Source organism: Vipera berus (assembly GCF_964194415.1).
Source record: "Vipera berus genome assembly, chromosome: Z".
In the NCBI taxonomy this organism is placed as follows: Eukaryota; Metazoa; Chordata; class Lepidosauria; order Squamata; family Viperidae; genus Vipera; species Vipera berus.
The window spans coordinates 396646-419069 of record NC_138205.1 but is presented as its reverse complement, the minus strand read 5'-3'; the positions used below and the strand labels follow the sequence as shown (position 1 = coordinate 419069).

Sequence of the window (22424 nt, the reverse complement as noted above, 5' to 3'; positions counted from 1 at the left end):
GGCTGAACCGCGACGGCCGCCCGAAAGGGACTCTCGTCCGGCGGGGCTGGGGGGAAGGAGCCCGGCGCCCCCCCTCGGGCAGCCGCCCTCCGGAAAGCAGCCGACCAGAAGCCCCAGGGCCCCGGGGGTGGACTGGAGGACCTCCAAGGCCCCTCCCGGCGCCCTGGCTCCGTATTAGACCTCAGCCGCGCCTCTCCGGCTGACTCGCCGGGCGGGGGGACTTGGGGGGGGGCTGCTGCCCAAGAAGTGGAGGGGGGGAGAAAGGTGCTCCGTTAATCGTGAGCCTCTGGCCACGCCCCTAAATCAGTGCAGCGCAGCAACCAGACACGCCCTCTCCAGGCTTCTCTCACAGGCTCCGCCCTCTCCCCCCCCCGGAGGAGCCTGGTATCCCGTCAGCCCTCGTCTCGGGAGGGTTCTGGCACGGCGTCATGACGTCATCGGCCAGCGAGTCGGAGGCGAGAGCGGCTCTCTTTTCTAACCGCTCTTTTCCTCCGCCTTTCCCCCCGGAGGACTCTTATGCAAGCCAGCCATTCCGGGTTTTTTACCGATTTAAGTTCAAACCCGTGCAAGCTGCTTGCTCTACGTGCAGCCCTCGGAGCTAGCCAGCTGCGCGCATCCACACGTTAACCACCCCCCCCGCCCAGGCTCCCCGCAGGGCTGGGGAGGGTCTGATCTGGCCACCCCGGGGAAGGCTGGCACGACGCCCCGGGGGCCAGGAAGCCCAAACGCCCCCACTTCCAGTCCCACCCGCCCCCCAGGCCCCCTCCCAGTTGCTAGGCAGCAGGTACATCTCCCCAGGCCCAGCCTCCTCCATTGCGGCCCCCGTGGGCAGCAGCTGAAGGTCCCTCCCTCTGCCTGGGGTGGGGGCTCCTGGTACAACTTGAGCCGGTCCTCGGGGCAGAGAGCGCTCGCCTGGGGGCCCCCAAGAGTTCAGTCCAGCCGTGCCCGAGGCCCATGTGCCCCACTGAAAAAGAAGCTGCCTTGCCCGGTCGTTGGGCAGTGGCCAGAGCCAAGCGGCAGGGCGGGCCTGCTGAGAACGGAAGGGGAGCCACCCCACTTAGCAGGAACACCCCCCCCCCGCTACACAAAGCACCAGGAAACTCAGGGGACCCCAGAGGGCCCCTGCGGCCTTCCTCAACCTGGGGCCCCTGATGTGCAAAGGGCACAGTGGACAGACCTATCAGGAGGCGCCTTGCTGGTCAAGGAGAGTGGGGCAGAATTGAGGCAAGAGTTGCCCCTCGCCAGTTTCTGCCCCCCCTCCCGCTTCCTCAGAGCGTCCCTCCCTCCCACTGGTGCACGGAGTGGGCCACGTCCGCCTTGCCCCTGTGGAGACCCTTCCCGCTCCCAGGACGTGGCGGGGGTGGTGGTGTCTGCAGCCTGCTCCCCCAGCCCAAAGCGCCAGGGCCTCCCTTCCTGAGAGGCTGATGCCCACTCAATACTCTTGCAAGGAGTTTGCACCGCTGATTTTCTTGCAGTTTAATGTAAATTTGTACAAACCAACCAGTGTCATGCAAAAACGGTAGCCGTGTGACAGACAGGAGGGGGGAGTGACATCCAGAGGCTGGGCTGAAATACCAAAGGAGATTCCAGGGGAGGGGGGAGCCCCAGAGTTACAACCCATGCGTCTTTCTCCCCAGCCCCCTGCCGATGCCTTTGGGTTAAAGAGATGCCAACCTGGCCACCTTTTGCCCATATCATACAAGTATGTACAGAGGCACAGGGAAGGGGGGGGGGCAGGAGGGTTGCTGGAGAGGGGAGGACCCTCCTCAAATCCCAGCCTGGCAGCCTGCCCAGCTTATGGGGAGGAGAGGGGCAGGAGGAAACAGATGGGGGGGGCTGCTGCAGGTCCTCCAGAAAGCTGGCGTGAAGGCAGTGCCCCCCCCGAGAATCCCTCCCTCCCTCCCAAGAGAGCCTGGAGTGTGGCGTCCCCCTCCGACCCCCGGAAAGGCCCGTGCATGGCAGAGCAGCCTTGGCACAGACGGAAGGCAAGCTTGCCGGGGGCTCCAGCGATGGAGCCGAGGGCCACGGGTCTGGGCCCCGGCCAGGAGAGCTTCTGCACCCACCCCAGACCGGAAGGGGCCAAGCTCTGGCCTGGGGGGGCTCTATTGCACAGTCCTTCCTTCCTGCAGGAAGACCCCAAGTCCTTCGGGGGCTTGGCTGGGGTCAGGACTCTCCTCCGCCTCTTCCTGCAGGCGTCCTCTTTGGGCTAAGTGGCCACGCCACGCTTCTGTGGGGGCACCTCCATCTCCTCCCTTTGCTTCAGCTCCTTCATCCTGTTTGGGGGGGGGACGAGAGAAGGTGACCTCTGAAGGGAGGGGAGTCCCCCCTCCCTCCCTCTAGCAGGGCAAGGCCCCCACCCCAGCTGCAGCCGGCAGAGTTACTGCATGCTCCATGGGGTCTGCAGCTACCGGGAGGGTGAAAGAGGCCGAGCAAAGCCCCCTCCCCAAATATTCCACCCAACAGGCACCAGGGCAATGCTGGGCTTCTCGTGAGGGTCTCCTTTGGATTTTCTAACCCCCCCCCAAAAAAAAATCATCTTCTGGCTTCTTCACGTTGATGAGCCCTGCTCAGCCACTGCAGAAGAAGGTCTCTCAAATTCTGCCCCCCCCAGTCTCCCCCCCTTCCTGCTGTACCTGTGCCGACAACGTCGCAAGAACCGCATGATCTTCCGAGCGGCCTGATCCTGCTTCTTGGTCAGGAAGCTCCCCCTGTCGGAAGAGGAGAAGGCGAGGGTCAAGCGGCAGGAGTGGACCTTTCAGGGCAGAGAATGGAAGCAGCAGCAACCCCCACCCCCACCCCGCCCTCCGTAGCGTCCAGCAGGGTAGGCAACCCCCCCCTCCCAAGAGGGCCACTTCGCCAGACCTCCGAAAGAGCCCCGGGAACCCAGGCCCACCGAGGGGTGCCAGTATGTGGGAAGTGCCGTAGCTGAAACCCCCCCTTCTCCTCGCCTGCTTCTCAGGAGCAAGGAGAAGACCCATGGCCCCGGGGTCACGGCCCAGAGCCCCCCTCGGGGGGAAAATGGGCGGCTAAGAGGTACGAAATGACTATATAAATGTGGAATAGAGCGATATAGAAGCGACTGGAACATAATCCGCTCCAAAGCACCATTTTGCCTCCCTGAATGGGAAAAACATGCAGCTAGTCCTCAGCATCAGTTCATTTAGTGACTGTTCAAATTTACGACAGCACTGGAAAAAGTGACTTATGACTGTTTTTCACACTTACAGCCAGTTCAGCATCCCTGTGGCCGCAGGATCAAAATTCAGACGCTTGGCAGACTTATACGCACGAGGGCTGCAGCGTCCAAGGGGGGGGTGTCACATGATCCCCTTTTGTGACCTTTCTGACAAGTGAAGTCAGTGGGGAGGCCAGAACCGCTTAACAACCTTGCGACTAACTGCAATGATTCACTTAGCAACTACAGCAAGAAAGGTCGTGAAGTGGAGCAAAACTCACTGAACAACCGTCTCGCTTAGCGCCCAAAAAATCTGGGCACAATTTTGGCTGTAGGTCAAGGAATAGCTGGAGCCAATTCTCCCAAACTGGTTATGGAGCAGCTTGAAGGGATCCCAGTTCTGGTGGGGCTGCTGGCCGTGCCCTTCCCGAGAGAGAGAGAGAGGGAAGCCCCCTCCTTCCAGAGCCCCCCCAAGGCACATGGGGCATCAGGGTGGAGGAGCAGATCCAAGCTTGAAATGAGGAGGGGGGTGGGGAGGGGGACTGGCTTTGCAGAGGGGTGCCAACACCTGGATACTGCACAGTGGTTCGAGGGCACCGGGCAGGCGGGCAGGAGCCGCCCCACGCAGGCTGCCTGCTCCGGGGCTGTGGCTGAAGGACAGTATCAGAGGCAGCTGCAGGCAGGACCGGCCGTCCTTGGGGGGCTGGGGGGGTCGCTTCACAGGACCGGAACTGTCTCGGTCAGCCTCAGGGGGACTTTGGCCCGTCCTGGCAAGGAGCCAGAGAGGGACTGTGCCACGCCACGGCCGTGTACTTTGCCAGGAGGGGGTCTTGGGCTTCAGGGAAAGAGGGAGGGTCTCGAGGGCAGTGCCTGCTCCTGCCTCCCCCCCCACACACATGCAGAGCTTCTCCCCTTGCAACCAGATCCCCCCCCACACCCTCGACTCCGTCCCAGCACCCACTTGATCTTCTGCTGCATGGCGGCCGAGGCGCGGTGCCCCTGCTTCAGCCTCTCGTACTCCTTGTAGCTGCGGTAGTACTGCTGGATCAGCACGGCGGCCCGGCGGCTCTGCCGGAACTTCTTCTGCTCGTAGTAGCTGCGGAACTTGCTCTGGATCAAGATGGCCGCTTGCGTCATCTTCTTGTAGAGGGCGTACTGTGCCAGGGAGGAGGAGAGGAGGGGCTGGGAAGGGCGCGCTGGATGCGGGGGCTACTGCCCACCTGCCCATCCCGGAGTGCCCACAGCCCTCCCTTCAAAGGCACGTCCCTTAAGTTGGGGGGGGAACACCCCACCGTCCCCAAGGGAGATTTGGGCTCCCCAGAGCCATCCAACTGAAGCGCCTTGATTTCCTGGTGGGAAGCGTCCCGATTTCGTGGCTTTTTCCGAGGCAGGGAGGGGGTAAGGGTAGGACAGGGAAAGGGTCCCCCCCCTTTCAAGGAAGCCAAAATATCAAACTCCTTCCACTTAGGTCCCCGGTGGGGCCCCTGCACTTCTCCAGCTGCCCCCCTCTTTCAGCTGCAGCCGAGACATCCCTTGCAGGGCTCCCCAGAGCAACCCCCAGCAAAGACGGCCTCCCACGAGCGGATCATGGCCGGCCCTTTCTCTGGAGGATGAGAAGAGAAACCCCTTCCCCCTCTCTCCTACGGAGGCTTCTCCAGCCCCACACGCCTCCCCCTCCCCTCGCCAGGAGTGGCCTTGGGACCCCACTCCCCTGCGTTACCTTCAGGGCAATCCAGGTGAGCTTGCAAGACAGAGAGAGAGCGCAGGTTAGTTGGGGGGTGCTTGCGAGTGTGGGGCTGGGGGCCTCCCAGGAGGCTTGCAGGGGCCGGAGACGGGCCTTCCCCTCCTCCCCAACGGAGCCCTACCTGCTTGTACTTCCGGTAGCACCGCTGGATGACAGCCGCCGCCAGCTCCTGCTGCTCTTTCAGCCGACGGCCCTGGAGGGGGGGCAGCACCAGGGAGGGGGTCAGCCCTCATTCTCCCCACCCCCCCCAAATATAGTTCTTGATCTGCGACCAAAATGGAGCCCAACATTTCTCTTGCGAGACAGTTTGTGTGAGTTTTGCCCCGTTTTACGACCTTTCTCGACACACTTGCTAAGTGAGTCACCGCAATTGTTAAATAACACGGTTGTTAAGTGAATCTGCCCCCCCCCTTTGTTAGAAGCTCGCAAAGGGGTTCGCATGACCCCAGGACCCATAAACAGTAGTCAGTTGCCACGTGCCTGAATGTTGATTGTGTGACCGTGGGGATGCTGCGACGGTTGTAAGTGTGAGGACAGTCCATAACTCACTTTTTCCAGGGCCGTTTTAACTTCAAATGATCCCTAAATTAACCATCCACCCTTGTTTCGGGCAGCACCAGCGGTGTGCGTGTGTGTGTGTGTGTGTGGGGGGGGTGTCCATTGAACAAGGAAGGAGAGGGACCAGGAGGCTGAGAAGAGCTGCCGAGGTGCCACCGAAGGGGCTGCCCTGGCTCGGTCGGGAGACGCACCTTGTACTTGCGAAAGGCCGTCTGGATGATCCGGGCGGCTTCGTACAGCTCTCGCTGCTCGTGGTCCGAGAGGGTCAGCAGGGCAAAGTCGCTCTCCATCTTTCCGTTCCCCGATGCATTGAGGAACTCGGCCCAGCTGGCGGCGGTGGGGGGCGGAGGGAGGCGCTCGAAGGACAGGTCCGCCAAGGGGGACTGCAGGGGGCTGAGGCAGGAGCGCCCGGGGGGCGAGGGGGCCAAGCCTCTGGAAGGCAGAAGGGAGGAGGACGTGAACCCCTCGTCCCCAAAGCTCACCAGCCGCTCTCCCCCACCAGCGTCCGGAAGAGCTAACCGTCGTTGGGGGAGGCTGGGCAGCTGGTCCACGTTCTCCAGGTAGCTGGCCAGCCAGGACATGGTCTCGCTCAGGCCCAGGTTGCCGGACCGCTCGCGGAGAGGAGCCTCGGCGCAGCCAAAGTCTTCCTGCTTGATGCGCTCCGGTGTGGCCTCGATGATCTGCCTGGCCAGGGTGATGACATCCACCTGCAGGGCAACAGGGGAGACGGGAGATGAGCGCCGGGGCACTCCGCGTCTTTGTCCCCAGCAGGGCAGGCCTTTCACCTGAAGACCGGCACAGCCGCTAACTTGGAGGAGCCTAGCCCTCTGGGGTGGGGCGCTGCTGGACTGCAGGGAATAGGGGCTCCCGCATGGCAAGGCCGCTGCAGAGAGGGGGAGGCCCAGCCCCGGGCCCTTCTCGCTGCCATCCCAGCCTTTCAGCCAGAAACCGGGAGGAGGAGGAGGAGGAGGAGGAGGAGGAGGAGGAGGAGGAGGACCAGGGACCCTTCTCTGCACTGCTGGGGCTCAACCAGAGCATGCCCCCCACCCCTGGGGGCTCTGCCTGGGTTTTCCCCCATGGTTACCGCCAGAGGCAGGTGGGCTTGTGGGCGAGGCGGAGGAGTTGCCCCCAGACCGGCCGGGGAATGAATGCTCAAGCCACTGCCCCCCTCCTGGACGCCGGACCTGCAGGACGTCCGTCTCCGGCAGCCGCTCCTCGTTCTCGCTGTTTTCCCCGAAGGCCAGCAACTCCGGCTCCAGATCCGCTTCAGGGCCTCCCGGGGGTCCCAGGGCCCCCGCCTCGCCATAGCTCAGGAAGAAGGAGGCGGGCGGGAGGCGGGGCGGGCTGGCGGCTTCCTGCAAGTACCAGCCCTCCAGGCGGCCGGCGGGCAGGCCCTGGCAGACATCCATGGCCCCCTCGGCCTCGGGGCTGTAGGCCGGCGACTCCCGCAGAGCTGACCCGCTGGAGTAGGCCGAGGTGACGGAGAGGGAGCCTTCCGAGCGCTCCGAGGGGGAGGAGACCCCGCTGGCGGTGCTCAGCCCTGGGGAGAGAGGAAGCCGGGCCTCAGTCGGTGGGCGCTCCCGTCGCTGCAGGCTGCTCCCCCCTAGGAAGGAAACCCCTACCTGTGTCTGGGCTGGCCGAGACGGGGGAGGGGGCGTGCAGCCCCTCCGTGGGGTGCTGAAGGCCGAGGACACAGGCCTTGCCGGCCGACCCAGGCGCCTCCGCCGAGGGCTCCAGAGGATCGGGGAGGGCCTCTTCCTGGCGCTGCAGTTCCTCCAGGCACGTGGCCAGCTTGACGTGGCCCCGCGAACGAGCCACGGTGAGCGGCAGGCGGCCCAAGGAGTCGGGGATGGCCAGGGCTTGGCTGTTCCACCGGTAGAGCAGCTGGGCGGCCTCCAAGTGGCCGAGCGCGCAGGCCCACATCTGGGGGGGGGGGAGGTGAGGACAGGAATGAGACCCCCGGCCGAGGCAAAGCACCAGGAGGGGCCCGAGCGGATCTCTGTCGCCGGAAGGGCCGGACAGCATCAGCCTCCCTTCCCCCCCTTCCGAGAGGCACTCACCAAGGGGGTGCAGGAAAAGTGATCCACATTGAGGGGGTCCACCTCTTGCTCCAAGTCCAGATTCTGGGCGTTGAGATTCCTAGGGGAAACAAGAGCCACCGTGACGCCTGTCCCGAGCACAGCCTCGGCAACGGGGGCCCTTCGGTCTTTGCACCCCCACCCCCCCAATTTCAGAGGGGCAAAACCTGGCAGGCTGGACCCGGGCAAGTGGCAGAGTTTATCCACGCAAGTATCTTGTCACGTGGGGAAAGGCTCGGATCTGCCACGCTGGGTGGGGGGGTGTCTCGGAAGACCAGGAATAGCCCCTGAGCAAATGGCCGTGAGCCAAGGAGGCCCTGTACGTATCCACAAGTGACAGATAACTTGTTTATTACGCTTGCAGGTGAGAGAAGGTGCTGCTGGCACCCCTCTAAGGATTTGCCTCGCTTCCCCCCATCCCTCCACTTGGGGGCCCGGGGGTGGGGGAGGCTTTGTGCCCCTTCTGGACAGAACCGGGTGGAGCTTCCCCCCCACGGAGGTCTGGGCAAGAGACGCCAAAGGGCCCTCGGCCTTCCGGCCAGGGGGACTCACCGCCACTTGATCAGGGTCTCAATGAGGCGGGTGTAGCCCTGGGCGGCTGCCAGGTGCAGCAGCGTCATTCCCCGGAAGCTGACGTGGTGCACCAGGGTCTCCGAGCAAAGCCACGTCTGGGAGAGCATCATTTTCTCACAGACGGCCACAATGCGGTCCTCAAAGGAGTCGGAGGCAGCCTGGTTTGGGGGCAGAGGGAGAGGAAGGGGGGTGAAGAGCCTCTCCCAGCCTCCCCAGAGATTCCAGGGGCCCATTTCCCACCCAAACCAGCACAGCCCACTGAGACCCCTCAGCCCTCCTGCCCCAGACGTGGCAACAGCCACTCCCCCCCGCAATTGAGATGGTCGGGGGCTGCCAAGGACCCGGGGGTGGGCCGGCATTCCCTGCAGATGGCTGAAGCCCTCCAGCTGGGGGAAATGTGAGGAGTGGGCTGCTGAGGGCCTGGGGCCACATTCCTCAGAGGTGCCCTCCTCTGTCCCTCCCAGCTCCTGCCAGTCAAGAGGGGCAACGGCTGCAGTGGGGGGGTGTCTCGGAGGGCAGTGCCACCTCCTGGGCTGAGGCCATGCCCCCTCCGGCCCCCTCCCTCGGCCCCCTCACACGTGTCTGCCTGGCCTGTGGGAACAGGACTCTCCTCCTAAAGACCCCGTCAACTCCACCAGGAGCCTTCTGGCTGGGGATGATGGGAGCTGTAGTGCCCACTCTCCTCCTCTGGCCACAGGAAGCGGCTGCGGTGTGCGTGCCGGACTGAGGCATGCTGTGCCCCTTGCCCAGAAGGCTCCACGTGGCGCCCCTGCCCCCTGGCCAAGCTGCTGATCTCAACGGAAAGAATTCGGGGCCATTGGGCGGCTGGGGGGGGGTGGGCAGATGCCTTCCCTTCTCCCTAATCCCACCCAGAGGCCGCCTGGCCTTATCTCCCACCCGGCAGCTCCAGAATAGCCGGGCTGGCTGACCACACAGGTGCCAATCTCAGCGAAACCCGAGATTCAGGCTGGGGGGGAACACACACTAAATATACACGCGGCTGCTGCTGCACGGCCAATGTGGCTGGGACAAAGGGGCCGGGGGGTGGGGGGGCACATCCACCCCAGACACTGCACGTTGCCTGCTTTTGTGAGCTGCCCAGAGGGGCTCTGCCGAGGGGAGGGGGGGCTTGAAAATGCATGTCACTTCTACAGCTCAGCAGGACACAAAGGGGGGGCACATCCGCAAAGCCCCAGTGCCACCCCCCCACGGACCCCCTGGCTCAGAGAGGCCCCCTCCAATGCCCTGGGGCTCTGTCATTGGTCTGCCCCCCACATGGGGGTGCCGGCAGATCTCCCCAAGGCCACTTTTCCATCCAGCTTTCCAAAGCAGAGCCGGCCCCATCCGTTCTTCCAGAATAAGGGCTTGCAGGGGCCCAATGGGGCCTGTGCAGGGGCCCGGGCCCCTTCCCCACAGCCTCCAGAGGGGAGCCGTGGGGGGGAGCTGGAAGGAGCGGCCCTATTCGCTTGGAGAAGAGCCTCATGAAAGGAGACCCCGGATGGGGGACCCACAGGGGCCACGTGGGGCCCCAGGAGAACGGCGGATGGGGGCAGGCACAGGCCCCACAGCGTGAAGGTGTTTCGAGGCTTCTGCACCCCCACAATCAGATCCGGGTGCTACCCCCACGCAGCCTGGCACGTCTCCAAGTGTGTGTGTATGTGTGTCTGTGCACACTTTAACGCCCAACTGGCAAAGCCCTCGAGTGGAGGAGGACGCTGACAATGCCAGCCGGGCACCGGCAGATGCCATGCTCTGGTTGCCTCCCGCCCCACCCCCACCCCACGCCTCACCTGGCCAGGGGGCTTCTCCCCTTGGGGCTGGGCCTGGGGGCCGTGGGCGGCAGAGGCGGCCATCTCAGCCACGCGCTTCTCCATCTGCTCCAGGCGATCAAGGATGGACATCCTGAACTGGTTATCTGGGGGGGGGGTGAGAAGAGGCTGGTGAGAGGCAGCGCAGCCCAGCCCTGCCCAGGTGAGTTTGGGGGGGGGGAGGCCAAGAGGCTGCCGGGCATCCTGTTAGGTTAATCCTGATTTGGGGCGATTAACAGGCCGGGCTGGCCTCATTTTCCCAGATGACCCCTGGAGGGGGGGGCATCTCCATTGAGCACCCAAGAGTGGGCGAGGGGGGCTGGACAGGTCCGGTTAGTCTTGGAGAGGGGAAAAGTCTTGGGTTCATCCAGAAGGGCCCCGGAGCACCCCTGTCCTTCCGCTGCCCCCCTCAAGGAACGAGCAGACCCAGCCCACGGGGGGGGGGGGAGGATGGGACCGGAAGGGGCTCATGTCTTCTCTGTGATGGGGGAATGTTGGGGCTTCAGCTAAAGAAGCAAACAGACAAACAAAGTCCGGGCCGATAAAACCCCATGAACAGAAGGCAACCTCCCCCCGCGCCCCCCCCCCGTCTGTTCGCAGAGCAAAACCGGGCTCCCTTTCACAAGCAGCGCAACGTGAACAGGCCCCTTCCATGCGCGACAATTGGAGGCATAAACTCGGAAAGCCAATTAGCCACAGCAGATGAAGCCCAGGTTAATCTCGGAGCACGCCCAAAGTGACCGAAAAAATGCTTGCCGGGAGAGGTGGCGGGATCTGCCCAGCGTCGCCCCCGGCCCCCTGCCACGCAGCCCCCACCCGGCTCATTCATTGCCCCTGGAGCAGGAAGAGGCGTCCAGGAGAGCCACTGCGGCCCCTCAGGTGGGGGGCCTCTGCCGCTGGCCCACATCACAGCCCAGCAAGCCCATCGCGGGGAGGCGAGGGCAGGGGGCGCTGCTGGGGACCCCTCGCCTGAGCCCCCAGAGGCCCAGACCTCCCCCCCCCCAGCAGCAGCAGCAGCAGCAGACACCGAAGCCCCCTCCTTCCCGGCTCCAGCCCCTTCCCGCCTCCCAAGGCCAGTACCTGCTCTGGGCATTGCCAGGGGACGTGGGGCTGCCCCCTTGCCTGACCCCCAAGCCCAGCGCTCTGCTCCTCAACTCCGGCGGGACTCGAAAGCAGCTGCCAGGGACCGCAGAGAAATCCCAGGTTAGGCCCGCCCCCCAGCTGGGGGGGGGCAGAGATCAGGGCACCGCTAGCCTTCCTGGTATGCAATGACAGTGCGAAGGGGGCCGCTGCCCCCACCCCTGACGCGCCGGTGGGAGGGGACCCGGCTCTTTCTCCGCCAGCCAGAGACAGCAGCCTGACCAGCCCCGGCCCTCCCGAAAATAGCCACTGGCCTGGGCGGGGGAGAGCAGGCGGCAATCCTTTAATGAGCGCTCTCTCTCTCTCTCTCTCTCTCTCTCTCTCTCTCTCACACACACACACACACACACACACACACACACACATGCAGAGGCCAGCAGGACAGTTGCCTGCCGCTGGCGGGCGAGAGGAGTCCCCTCTGCACGGCTCCTCTCTGCTCCCCATGGCCCCCTTTGCCCAGCCCGGCCTTGCAATCGGGCATGCCCGTCAAAGACAGGCCTGTTCTCAGAAAGGGGTTTTTTCCAGGTCACACGGGGGGGGGGGGCGTGCCTGGACAGATGCCCTGGGGGACCGGCAGGGGAGGGGACGCCCTTTAGGGACCCCTCAAAGTCGCCCGATTGGCAAGGACAGCCCTGGGCGCTCTTCTGCAGAGGCTCCGACCGGACTGTGGCCAGGTGAGGCCTGTCCGGGCTGGGCTGGGCTCAGGCCGTTTCCCCCCTCCCTTTGGGTCAGCAGCAGGCAGCCAATGGGAGAGCCGGAGGTGGCTCTCCCTGCGAGGCGGGCCAAGAACCGCCTGGCCAGCCTGCTCAGAGCTGCTCCTTTGATGTGGACTGAGCAACTGAACCCCTTGCATGGAGGGGGGGGCAGAAGCTCCCACCAGCCCCCATCCCGGCACCGGGAAGACTCCAAACGGCCCTCGGCCAGCAGAGGCGGCGCCAGAGGGGCCGGGGGGGGGGTCAGGGGTGGTCCAGCTGCACCCCCGGGACTGAAGCGGGGTGCTTCCTCTGATGCACCGAGGGGAGCAGCGCACAGGGGTGCCCGCACTGGGGTCTCTGCCGAGCAGGGTGAGGGGCGAGTCGAGGGAGGGGGCAGCTGAGGGCCCAGCACAGCCCGTCATGGAAACTCCCGGCCCCTCCCAGCTTTTCCGTTGCAGATGCCAGGAATATCCCTGTAAGGCGACACCCTGGACGGGACCCAGCCCGGCGCTGGTTTTTCCGACACAAACAACTCCCCGGAGGAGCCCCGGACCGCCTGGCCCTGGGGCTGTGCCCGCCTGGGCAGCCGTGGGTCCAAGGGGCCCTTCCTGCCCTGGCACTCTATGGTTCTACAGGAGGACCACAACGCAGCCCCAAATTTGCGTCGCTAAGCAAGCCAGTTGCTAAGTGAGTTTTGCCCCATTTTACAACCTCCCTTGCCACGGTCGTTCAGGGAATCACTGCCGTTAAGCTAGTAACCTGGTTGCTAAGCGAATCAAGCTTCCCCATTGATTTTGCTCGACCGAAGGTGGCAAAAGGAGATCACATAATCCGAGGAAGCCGCGACCGTCCTAAATATGGGCCGGCTGACAGGCCGCTTTTTCCACCCTCGTTGTGACTTTGAACGGTCATTAAAAAGAACGGATGTAAGATGAGGACCACCTGTATGGGGAGAGGAAAAGCCCGCAGCTGTGGTGGCGGCGCCCCCCCACTCACCGTCCAGGGAGAGCCAGTCCAGCTGGGGGCCGGGCAGCGTCAGGAAGCTCCGAGCCCGGTACTCAAAGACCACCGACGGGGACACCAGGCAGGCGTCCCGCGCGACCTGCAGCGGCACCAGCCCCGCCTCGTGGGCTGCGGGGGGAAGGGGGAGAGCACTGTGAGGGAGGGGGGCAGGGGGTCCTTTGCTCCGGGAGGGGCTGGGCCAGGCCTTCCCCGTCTCCCTGCCCCCCCCCCTCGGCTCCCCTACCTGGGCAGTAGCAGCGCAGCACCCCGGACTGGATGAGCGACGCCGGGACCGAGATCTGGCCGAAGAGGCAGCTGTAGGACTCCGAATCGTCCATCCAGGGGCCGGTGATCAGCACCTTCACGCCCCCCTGCTCCCCCAGGAGGAAAAGGCGGGAGTCAAAGAGGAGTTGGCTCCCCTCGAGGCCCCGTGGCCAAAAGGAGACACCGGCAGCAGACACGAAACGCACGCCCCCGGCCCTGCTGCCCCTCCCCCCAGGCCTTTGAGGCCTTTCTGGCCCCTCCTCAGCTTTTCTCAGCCGAGCACCTACCTCTGGGTAGGACCACTCGGGTGAGAAGTCCGTGATGGAGACCCAGGGCTGAGCGGGGGCCCCCAGGACAGTCTCCGCCGTGTGGCAGGACTCGGTCGGGGGCTCTGGCACAACTGCCTTGGGGCTCTCTGACCCGGGACTGGGGCCTCTTGGGCTGCCTGTCCCGTCTGCTGCCGGGCCCTCCGTCATCAGCTCGCTAATGAGGTCTGGGAAATGGCTGTCAAAGGGCAGGCCGAAGGGGCTTCCCGCTGCTACCGCAGCCACTCTCTGGATGACCGAGTGGAGCTCCTCCTGCAGCTCCTTGGGGGAGATCTCCGGGGCACCCCGGGGCGCTTGGCCCCCTTCGCCCGACGTCTCCATGGGTGCCTCCGGGCTGCTCTTGGCTTCCGCTGCGGCCACCGTGGGGCTGGCTGAGAGGGCTGCAGGCCCCTGCCTGGCCCCATCGTCCTGGATGAAAAAGCGATTGGTGGAGATGTAGAGCGAGTAGCCCGAAGCCGGGCCAGTCTCCGGGGGCTCCGGCTCAGCTCGCAGGCCCCGGCCGCCCCCGTACGTCTGTCCTTGCTTGGGGCTGTTCAGGAAGCGGTCCGGGTCGAAGGCGTCCGAGGTCCCCTCGCTGGTCTCCATGGCGGACTCCAGGCTCTGCGAGAGGAGCAGTCCGGGCAAGACGGCCAGGCCAAGAGGCGTTGTGGGGGCCGCCCCCCCCTCTCCGGAGACCAGGTGCTGGCTGGGGGTCAGGGCCAGCGGCTTCTCAGCCCCGCTCGGGCCAGCCATGACGAAGATGGCGCTGCCGGGCAGGGTGACGGACAGCGTGCCTGGGGGCTGCTCCTGTTTGGGGAAGCCGTTGGGCCGGGGCAGAGCAGGGGCTGGCTGCGTGGAGTCGGGGACGGCGTCGGCCATGGTGGAGGTGGTCTTGGCCGGCTTGGTGGCCTTGCTGTCCAGGACAGGCCCCTTGGCCGGGTCAGCCTCAGCACGGCCCTCGGGGCTGCCGGAGATGTTCTGCACCTCTGTCAGGGCTGGGAAGGGGCACGGACGGACTTCCACCTTCGGCGAGATGATCCGGTGCTTAATGCTGTTGCATTTGTGCGGGACGTGGCCGGGACTCCCTGCCAGGAGAGGAGGAGGAAGGGGGGGTTACGGCCCCCATTTCCAGCCTAAGAGCTGGATGCTGGCTTATTGGCAGGCTGGGAGAGCAGGGGCCAGGCAGTGGGCCCCACAACCTGGCAATGTCCAGTCCAGAAGGTGTTTCCCCCCCCTCTCCTGTGGCCGTCTGACCTCTGCCACGGCGGCAGCACCTCTCTCTCTCTCTCTCTCAGCGCACACACACAAGCAGAAAAACTGAGCTGGCGCCAGGTGGCCCCGCTTCTCTAGCCCCGCCTCCTTGGATGTGGACCCACATCATCTGGGCAGGTTTTTCCCTGACCACACCGAGGAGCCCTCTTAGCGCCCTCTGGAAGCCCCTGCCTCAGAGCGTCTCAGCTGGTGGGATGCTCTGCAGACCCCCCTCAGGATGGGGGGGAGGGGAGGCTCCAACGCAGGCTGCAGAAGGGAGGGAGGGAAGGGGCGAGGGGGCGGCTGACCCAGACTGCTGCTGCAGAGGCAGGCGTGGGTCCGAGGGGGCGGCTTGGCCTGGTGGCTTTCCAGGATCTGCTGCACCAGCTGCTCCACAGAGAAGTCGGCGCTGCTGCTCCCGTTGCTGCTGCAGGTCCACTTGATCCCCTGAACTGCGGGAGGAAAGAGCGCAGCGTGTCCAGCCGAGGGTCCCGGCCTTGTCCTGCACCCCCCCCGACCCTCCCGGAATGCAGAAACCGGCCCTCCCAGGGAGAAGGGGGTGCCCTGCCACGGGCAACTTCCAAGGGCACCGGATGGGCAAAGCATTTCCTCTTGAGCACGCTCTGGCCCAATTGCTCCCCCACCAGGCAGCAGCTCCCGGCCGGTCAAAGCACACAGCCCGGCCAGTCCAGGGGCATCCAGTTGTGGTCAGCAGGAGCCTCCTGGGAACAGAGGAGGAGGAGGAGGAGGCCACTGGCCTGGCGCTTCTCAGCAGCCCCTGCTGGTGGCCGGAGGCTCGGCACAGCCATCGGCCCTTCAGAGTCCAGAAACAGGGCAGGGCAGTCCTCCAGTTACAACTCTAAGGGAGATGCTGAAGGGAAATGCCGCTTTTTGGCAAGCCTGCTATAAAATGCAGCCGTGTGGCTGCGGGACACCCCGAACGGTGGTAAAGGTGGCCTGGCCGCCCAGCAACCCGTGGTCATGTGACTTTGGGGAGGGTCTCCACGAAGAACCCTGCAGCATCCTGGCACTGCTTACACATGGGCTTCAGCTGTCCAACCAGCTCCTCCTTCGACCACTTCAGCCACTCCTTGCGGTCGCTGTTGATGGAGCAGAGGACGGGGCTGCAGACCTTCCCGCAGTCCTCAATGGCCGGCACGTTCAGATAGTGCACCAGGACGATGTCCGGGTTCTGCAGGGGGGAGCAAGGGAGGGCAGGTGGGAGGAGAGGCAGGAGGGAAGCCCCTTGGGGGCAAAGGAGGCAGACTAGGAGAGAGAAGCATTTTCCTAAGCCTTGAATCCCGCTTTCCTTCCTGCTTCTTAGTTGGGTGGATCCAACCCTCGTTCTGGCTCTCAAACTGGCACGGGGAGGGTAAGCCAAGCCTTGGCGACTCCCCAGCCCCAAAGAGGACTCCTGAAGGATAGCTGGGGGGTCCTGAAAAGACATTGTGTCAGGCCCTAAACCAAGAATAACGTTGCTGATTCTTCCTAGCCGAGTTCTTTATTGCTTCAGACCTGCAGACGGAATCTTGCCGGATTGAAAACTCAAGACTGTCTCCATCTACATCAATGTACTCTGGGAACTATTAAGGAGAGGCTGTCCTCCCCCTCCTTCTCTCACAATGCATATCTGGGCTGAGTTGCCTCTTCCTCCTCGGGAATGGACCCTTCCCTCCAGGGGAGCCCCCTCCTCACTGAAGTTTATCACATATCGGGGGCCATGAGGATCCTCTCCAGGGGAGGCCACGCAGACTCCCCACCCCATCCCCCAAGAGAAGCAGGACCATATTTCTTGGACAATGAATTTATGTATTTCGGGCATTTTTCTCCTGTAGTCATTTATTGATATTCTAAGTAACAGTGAATAAATATTTTCCTAAAATCATCATTTGTTCTATTAAAGCAGGGGTATCCGAACTTGGTCACTTTAAGACTTGTGGACTTCAACTCCCAGAATCCCTCAGCCACCATAGGAGTTGAAGTCCGAAAAGTCTTAAAGTGGCCAAGTTTGGAGATCCCTGAATTGAGAGTACAGTTTCTTAATCTCAGCAAAGTTAAGGGGTGCAGACTTCCAACACCCAGAATTCCCCAGCCTAGCACCCTGGGCTAAGGAATTCTGGGAGATGAAGTTTGCATCTCTTAAACATTGTTGAGATTGACGAATGCTACGTTAGCTTTCAGGGCATAATTAGAGAGAGGCCATCGCTCTCCGTTTAGAAAAGAATAACAGAGTTGAAAGGGACCTTGGAGGTCTTCTAGTCCAACCCCCTGCTCAGCCAGGAAGCCCTAGACCAGGGGTAGGCAACCTTGGCTCTTTTATGACTCGTGGACTTCAACTCCCAGAATTCCTGAGTCAGCCATGCTGGCTCAGGAATTCTGGGAGTTGAAGTCCACGAGTCATGAAGGGAGCCACAGTTCCTCCATGCTGGCTCAGGATTTCTGGGAGTTGAAGTCCACGAGTCATAAAAGAGCCGAGGTTGCCTGCCCCTGCCCTATACCATTTCAGACAAAAGTTGTCCAATCTCTTCTTAAAACCTGCAGTTTTGGAGCATTCACAACTTCTGGAGGGAAGCTGTTCCACTGATTAATTGAGCTAACCGTCAGGAAATTTCTTAGTTCTAGGTTGCTTCTCTCTTTCATTTGCTTCCATCCGTTGCTTCTTGGCCTGCCTTCAGGGGCTTTGGAGAATAAGAGGTGGACCCCTCCCCTTCATTGAGGCAGCCCCTGAGATATTGGGAGACTGCTACCACGTCTCTGCTGGTCCTTCTTTCCATGAAACCAGACATAACCCAAATCCTGACACCGTTCTTCCTACGTTTTGGCCTCCAGTCCCTTAATCTCCTTTCTTGCTCTTCTCTGCACTCTTTCCAGAGTCTCAACATCTTTTTTTTACATCGTGGTGACCAAAACTGGATGCGGGATCCCGAGCGTGGCCCTACCATTACAAAGGGCTAATTTTTCGTAGATTATAACATCCTTTAACTGAAATTAAGCCAGCCACTCCAAAACGCAGGGAACGAAGGAGGGGATGGGCAGTGGGCTCCCACTTCCGGCTCACCTGCTGCTGTCCTTCCTCTGGAACCTCCCCCCCACTTCCTCAAGCAGAGCCCCCACCTGGCTCAGCCACCCACAGGGAGACTCACCTGGAGCAGCCAGTAGCAACGCCGGTGGAATGTCGGGACGATGGACGAATGGACGTAGCAGCCGTAGAGACACTGGGGGGGGGAGGCAGCAAAGATGGGGGGAGTGTTTCCTACCTGGAGCAGACCCCCCCCCCCCGTGTAGGTAGTCCTCAGCTTAGAACCATTTGTTTAGTGATCATTTGAAGTGACAACGGCAGTGAAAACAGAGATTTATGGCTGTTTTTCAGGCTTACGACCATTGCCGCATCCGCATGTGACATGATCCAAATCTTGGCCACTGACTCATATTTATGACGGTCCGACCAGCAAAATTAACGGGGGAAGCCGGATTCACTTAACGACGGCCTGTTCCAGCAACTGGCGTGATTCGCTTAGCAAAGGAGGGGATAAAAGTCGTAAAATGGGGCAAAACTCACAACAACTGTCTCACTCAGCAATGGAGATTTTGGACTCGATTGTGGTTGTTAAGCTGAAGAAATCCCCCCCCCCGCAAGGCTGGGTCCTCCCCTCCACACACATTCCCCCCCCCCCGGTCTCCACAGCCCCCCCCAAGCGCCCCAGTCTCTGGGAAAGTGGGGCCTCCGAGTGACCCCCTGCCCCCTCCTGCCTCTGGCCTGCCCAGGGAGCGCCTGGGGATCATGGGGGGGTCCTACCTCCACCCCTTTGACCTTCAGCTTCATGTGGTCTTCCCGGGTGGTCTTGCCATCCTTGCGCTTCTTCCAGCAGTAGCCATCCTTCCGGTACTTCACCTTCTTGCGATTGTACAGGATGAGGGAGCCGTTCTGGGGTCTGCCGGGCGGGGGAGCCCCGGTGAGCAGGGGGTCCAGGGGGTCCAGCAGGCCCGAAAGCCCCCGGGATGCCCCAGCAGGGGCCTTCGGGGTCTCCTCCTGGGAGGCAGGCAGAGGAGGGCAGCGGCTCCCCCCTTCTGCCAAGGAGGGTCTGGCATCTCGTGGCCCACGTCGTGGGGTGGAGGGGACAAGGACCCTCACCCGTTTGGGCAGCCTCCCTCCGAAGCAGCTTCCCCACACCTGGATTGCTCGGTGGGGGCACCTTTTTCTCTTTTAATCCCGTTAGAAGTGGGAGGTGGTGCCCCAGACCCCCCCCACGCGAAGGGATTTCAGGCCCCCAAAGCACCAGCAGCATCTGCTCCACCAGGGAGGGGTGGCTGTGCTGGGCCCCTGACCCCCTCCCTTCCCCCCCCCGTGCCCCGGCCTTGCGCCAGCAGGGACATCCCCCTTACCTGGTCTTCGGGGAGCCCGAGAGCCATTCCTCATGCTTCTCAAAGGTGATCAGGTAAGAGGCAATTTCCTGCAAGAAAGACCCGGGGTGCCCCCCCCCTCAGAGCCAGCTCCCCAGCGGCATGTTGGAGCCCCCGTCAGATTATCTCCCATCCACTGCATTCTGAGTTTGGCCTGACCGCCGGGGGTCTGAGGAGATCCTTCCCTGAAAGCCGGAAGGGGCTGGAGACCACTGCCCCCCCAGAAAGCCCTCGGCATGGGCTACCCCCCCCATTTTGCACTTAGGTCAATTCCGCCCTCTTGCAAGAAGAAAGCCGCTGTGGGGACCGAGTGCCAGGAGGGCCAAAGTCTCTCGGGCAGCCCAGGAAACAGCCGCCTGGGCTCACGCAGCGGGCACGGTGCCCCCTTCCGCAGTGCAGCCCACCAAGGTGCCCGGTTCCCAGGACAAGCGTCCGAGCACTCGGGGCAAACAAGGGCTTGGTCCAGCATGGACTTGACCAAGGAGAGCTTGAGAGAAAACGGCGGTCCTGCACGGCCAGAGACCGTCGAAAGTTACAAGGGCACTGAAAAACTGACCAATGACCGGTCCTCACACTTATCACCACAGCAACGTCCCCATGGTCATGTGATCAAAATTCAGGGGCTTGGGATGGATGCAGAGTCTGAGAAGCAAAGCCAATCAGGGAACAAGGATCCACTTAACGACCGTTTGATTCACTTAACAACCGTGGCAAAAAGGTTTTAAAAATCAGGTGCAATTCTCTGAACAACCGGCAGCTGCCTGGCTTAGGGACTGGAGTTCCGCGCCGATTGCAGGCGCAAGGTGAGGATGGCCGTGGTCTCCTTTGTTTATCTGCAGTTTTTATTACATATATTTTTTCAGTCTCTTCCTGGAAGCCCCCCTGCAAGAGCGGGAGCTGCTTCCGGATCTTTCTGGAGATCAGCGTGCAACTGAAGGAACCCCCATTCCCCCCCTTGGTCCGCCCTGAGGGAGCCTGGCCCAAGGACAGAGCCACCGGGGGGGGGGGGTGTCTCCCTCCAGGCACCTACCCCCTGCCCCCCCCCCCAGCATCCTCGGGTCTGAAGACAGAGCTGGGGGTGCAGAAGAAAAAGGGGCTCTCTGATCTGCAGGGTCCAACTGGGCCCCCAATTCCTGCCGTCAAGGTATTCCGTTGAGGTTTGCCCCATTTTATGACCTTTCTTGCCACAGTTGTTAAGTGAACCGCCGCAGCTGTTAATTTAGTAATGTGGTTGTTAAACAAAGCTGGCTTCCCTGTTGGCTCTGCTCACCAGAAGGTCGCAAAAGGGGATGCAGGATGCTGCAAGCAAAGCCAGGCGGGGCGCGAGAGGCCGGCAGCTGAGCAAGACCAAAGCATCTGGGCCAGCGGCAACCACGGCCGAAATCAGAATTTCAAGCCAGTGGATAGTCTCCAAAGGAAGCAGAAAGGCCAAAATGATAAAGGAGAGCAGGATGGCTGGATAATGTGTGGGAAGGGGCCCGTTTGGTTGCCACCTCCCCCGCCCCCCAGGAACAGCATCTCAGGGATGCCGCACTGGGCTTCTTTCCCAACCCTGATTCCTAGGATGAGGCTCTTTTTAAAAAGGCCTAAATGTGGTTTGTTTGTTCCAGATCGAAAATAGCATCTTGCAGGAACCGCTTCCCTGTTCTGTACACAAACACACAAAACCCTCCAGTCCGCAAGGGCTCTGGTGGGGATCACATCTCCCCCGCCTCCGGTTAACACACCCCTTGGGCTCGGGCTAATGGGCAAAGGTTTTTTTTTACAGGCTTATTGGGGTGATCCTTAAAAGGGGACGGGGACTCTTTCCTGGGCAGTCGGCGCCAATGAAGTGCAACTGGAGACTCCGCAGAGAGAAGCTGGGGGGGACTTCGGGGCTCAGAAACGGGCCCCAATTATTAGGGGCCACGCAGGGCCCAGCCGGGGGTGTCCCCGAGAAGAGGGCAGAGCCCCAATGCAGAGGGGCCTCCCCTGCCTGTATGATGGGGCAGCTTCCCCCAGACACCACCCGCCCCAGAGGACCCAGCCGGCCCCAGGAGGGACTCGGGGTTCCGGAGCAGCAGCAGCCTGCCCCCCCCCCGCCCATCCCCTGCGCCCCTACCTCGTTGGTGTTCCAGCGCAGGCGCTCCTTGGGCAGGGCCGGGCACTTGGGCACGCACTCCACCAGCTTCTTGGGCAGGAAGACCTTCAGGTGGTGGCTGTTCTCTGCGGGGGGGGCAGGGAGAGGCGGCGGGGTCACCGTCCCCGGGCGGGATTCCGCGGAGGCCCCGGGCGCCAACGGGGGGGGGGCAAACGCCCGTCTGCGCAAGGACCGCTCGGGGGTCCGGCCGCCCCCAGCCCTCCCCCCCGGGCGGCTTGCTCCCGGCCCCTCCCCGTGGGAAAAGAGCGCCCCTCCCCCGCCCACCCTCCGGGCTTCCCCGCCGGCCGAGTCCCCCCCCCCGCTCACCGGAGACCTCCGTGGCCGCCTTATTCATCTTCGGGGCGGGCGGGGCGCTCAGACGGCTCTGCCGGGCAGGCTCCGCGCGAACCAGCCTGGGGGGCGGCAGGGCGTCAGCGGCGGAGGGGAAGCGGCCCCTTCCCGGACGCCGGCACCCCGCGGAGCCCCTCCCCCCGCCCCTCCCCCGCCGCCGCTCCCGCCCCGGAGCCTCCCCGCCCGCCCCGGCCGGCACCTGCCGAGGCGCCCACAGCTCCGGCTCCGCCAGCGGCCGCCATTCCCTGCACCCAGCGCCGGCTGCGGCTCGGCCCCTTCCTGCCTCCTCCGCCTCCGCCTCCGCCGCTGCTCCGCTCCGCCCCGCCGGTGACAGCTCGGCCCCTGAGCTCAGCGCGCACGGCCGGCGGCGGAGCCTGGCTGCCCGGGAGGGGCCCCGCGCGCAGACCGAGGCGGCGGCGGCGGCAATCGCGGAGCCCCCGCCGGCCCGGGCATCGCGACCGGCAGACGCCGCCCGCCTCCCCCCAGCCGCGGCCACGGCTCGCCGCCTCCTCCCCCGTCGAGCCGGGTCCGGGCGCAGCCGGACGCGGGGAGCGCCCCTGGAGCCAGTCCCAGGCGGGATGCAGCGCGCCCGCCGCCGCCGCGGCTCGGAAGGCGCTCCGGAGCGCGGCCACTTGGGGGGACGAAGCGAGCCCGCCCCGGTTCCCGGGGTCTCATCCGGGCGCGGGTCCCGGTTCCTTGGCTTGCGGGCCGCCGCGGGCGCAGCTCCCCGCGTGGGCGACGGGAGAGCCGGCAACCCGCAGCCTCCGAGCAGACGCCCGGCTTGGCCGAGGAGGGGGAGGAAGCCCCCCAGATGCAGGCGGGGGGGCACTTTCTGCTTCTTGGGCTGCCCCCCCCGCCCTGCCCTTTTGCTCAGGGGGCATCGGACCTTCCGGGCAGAGAAAAAGAGAAAAGAGGCTTCGGGGAGCCCGGGGCCGAGAGCCGGCTCAGACTTTCAGGAAG

General features: G+C 63.5%; 1 protein-coding gene across 3 annotated transcripts; it reads right to left on the bottom strand.

Moving 5' to 3' along the window:
* Nucleotides 1–1465: 1465 nt before the first annotated feature.
* On the bottom strand, nucleotides 1466–22016 carry LOC308679117 (calmodulin-binding transcription activator 2-like). Of its 3 annotated transcripts, XM_081346379.1 has the most exons (23): nucleotides 21664–21961; nucleotides 21441–21526; nucleotides 21096–21199; nucleotides 18977–19044; nucleotides 18390–18525; nucleotides 17737–17808; nucleotides 15632–15785; nucleotides 14902–15045; nucleotides 13325–14427; nucleotides 13018–13144; nucleotides 12768–12902; nucleotides 9919–10043; nucleotides 8108–8286; nucleotides 7538–7616; nucleotides 7100–7400; nucleotides 6662–7017; nucleotides 5997–6184; nucleotides 5669–5909; nucleotides 5041–5112; nucleotides 4896–4916; nucleotides 4137–4330; nucleotides 2634–2708; nucleotides 1466–2273 (listed from the first exon to the last, which is right to left on the bottom strand). In XM_081346379.1, the coding sequence occupies exons 2-23, from the start codon at nucleotides 21466–21468 to the stop codon at nucleotides 2207–2209; spliced, it is 3969 nt and encodes a 1322-aa protein (XP_081202505.1). In that variant the 5' UTR covers nucleotides 21469–21526; nucleotides 21664–21961; the 3' UTR covers nucleotides 1466–2206. The 3 variants fall into 3 exon arrangements, with proteins under 3 accessions (XP_081202505.1, XP_081202503.1, XP_081202504.1); XM_081346377.1 differs by having other exon boundaries at nucleotides 5669–6184; nucleotides 21664–22016; XM_081346378.1 differs by lacking the exon at nucleotides 4896–4916 and having other exon boundaries at nucleotides 5669–6184.
* Nucleotides 22017–22424: the final 408 nt, after the last annotated feature.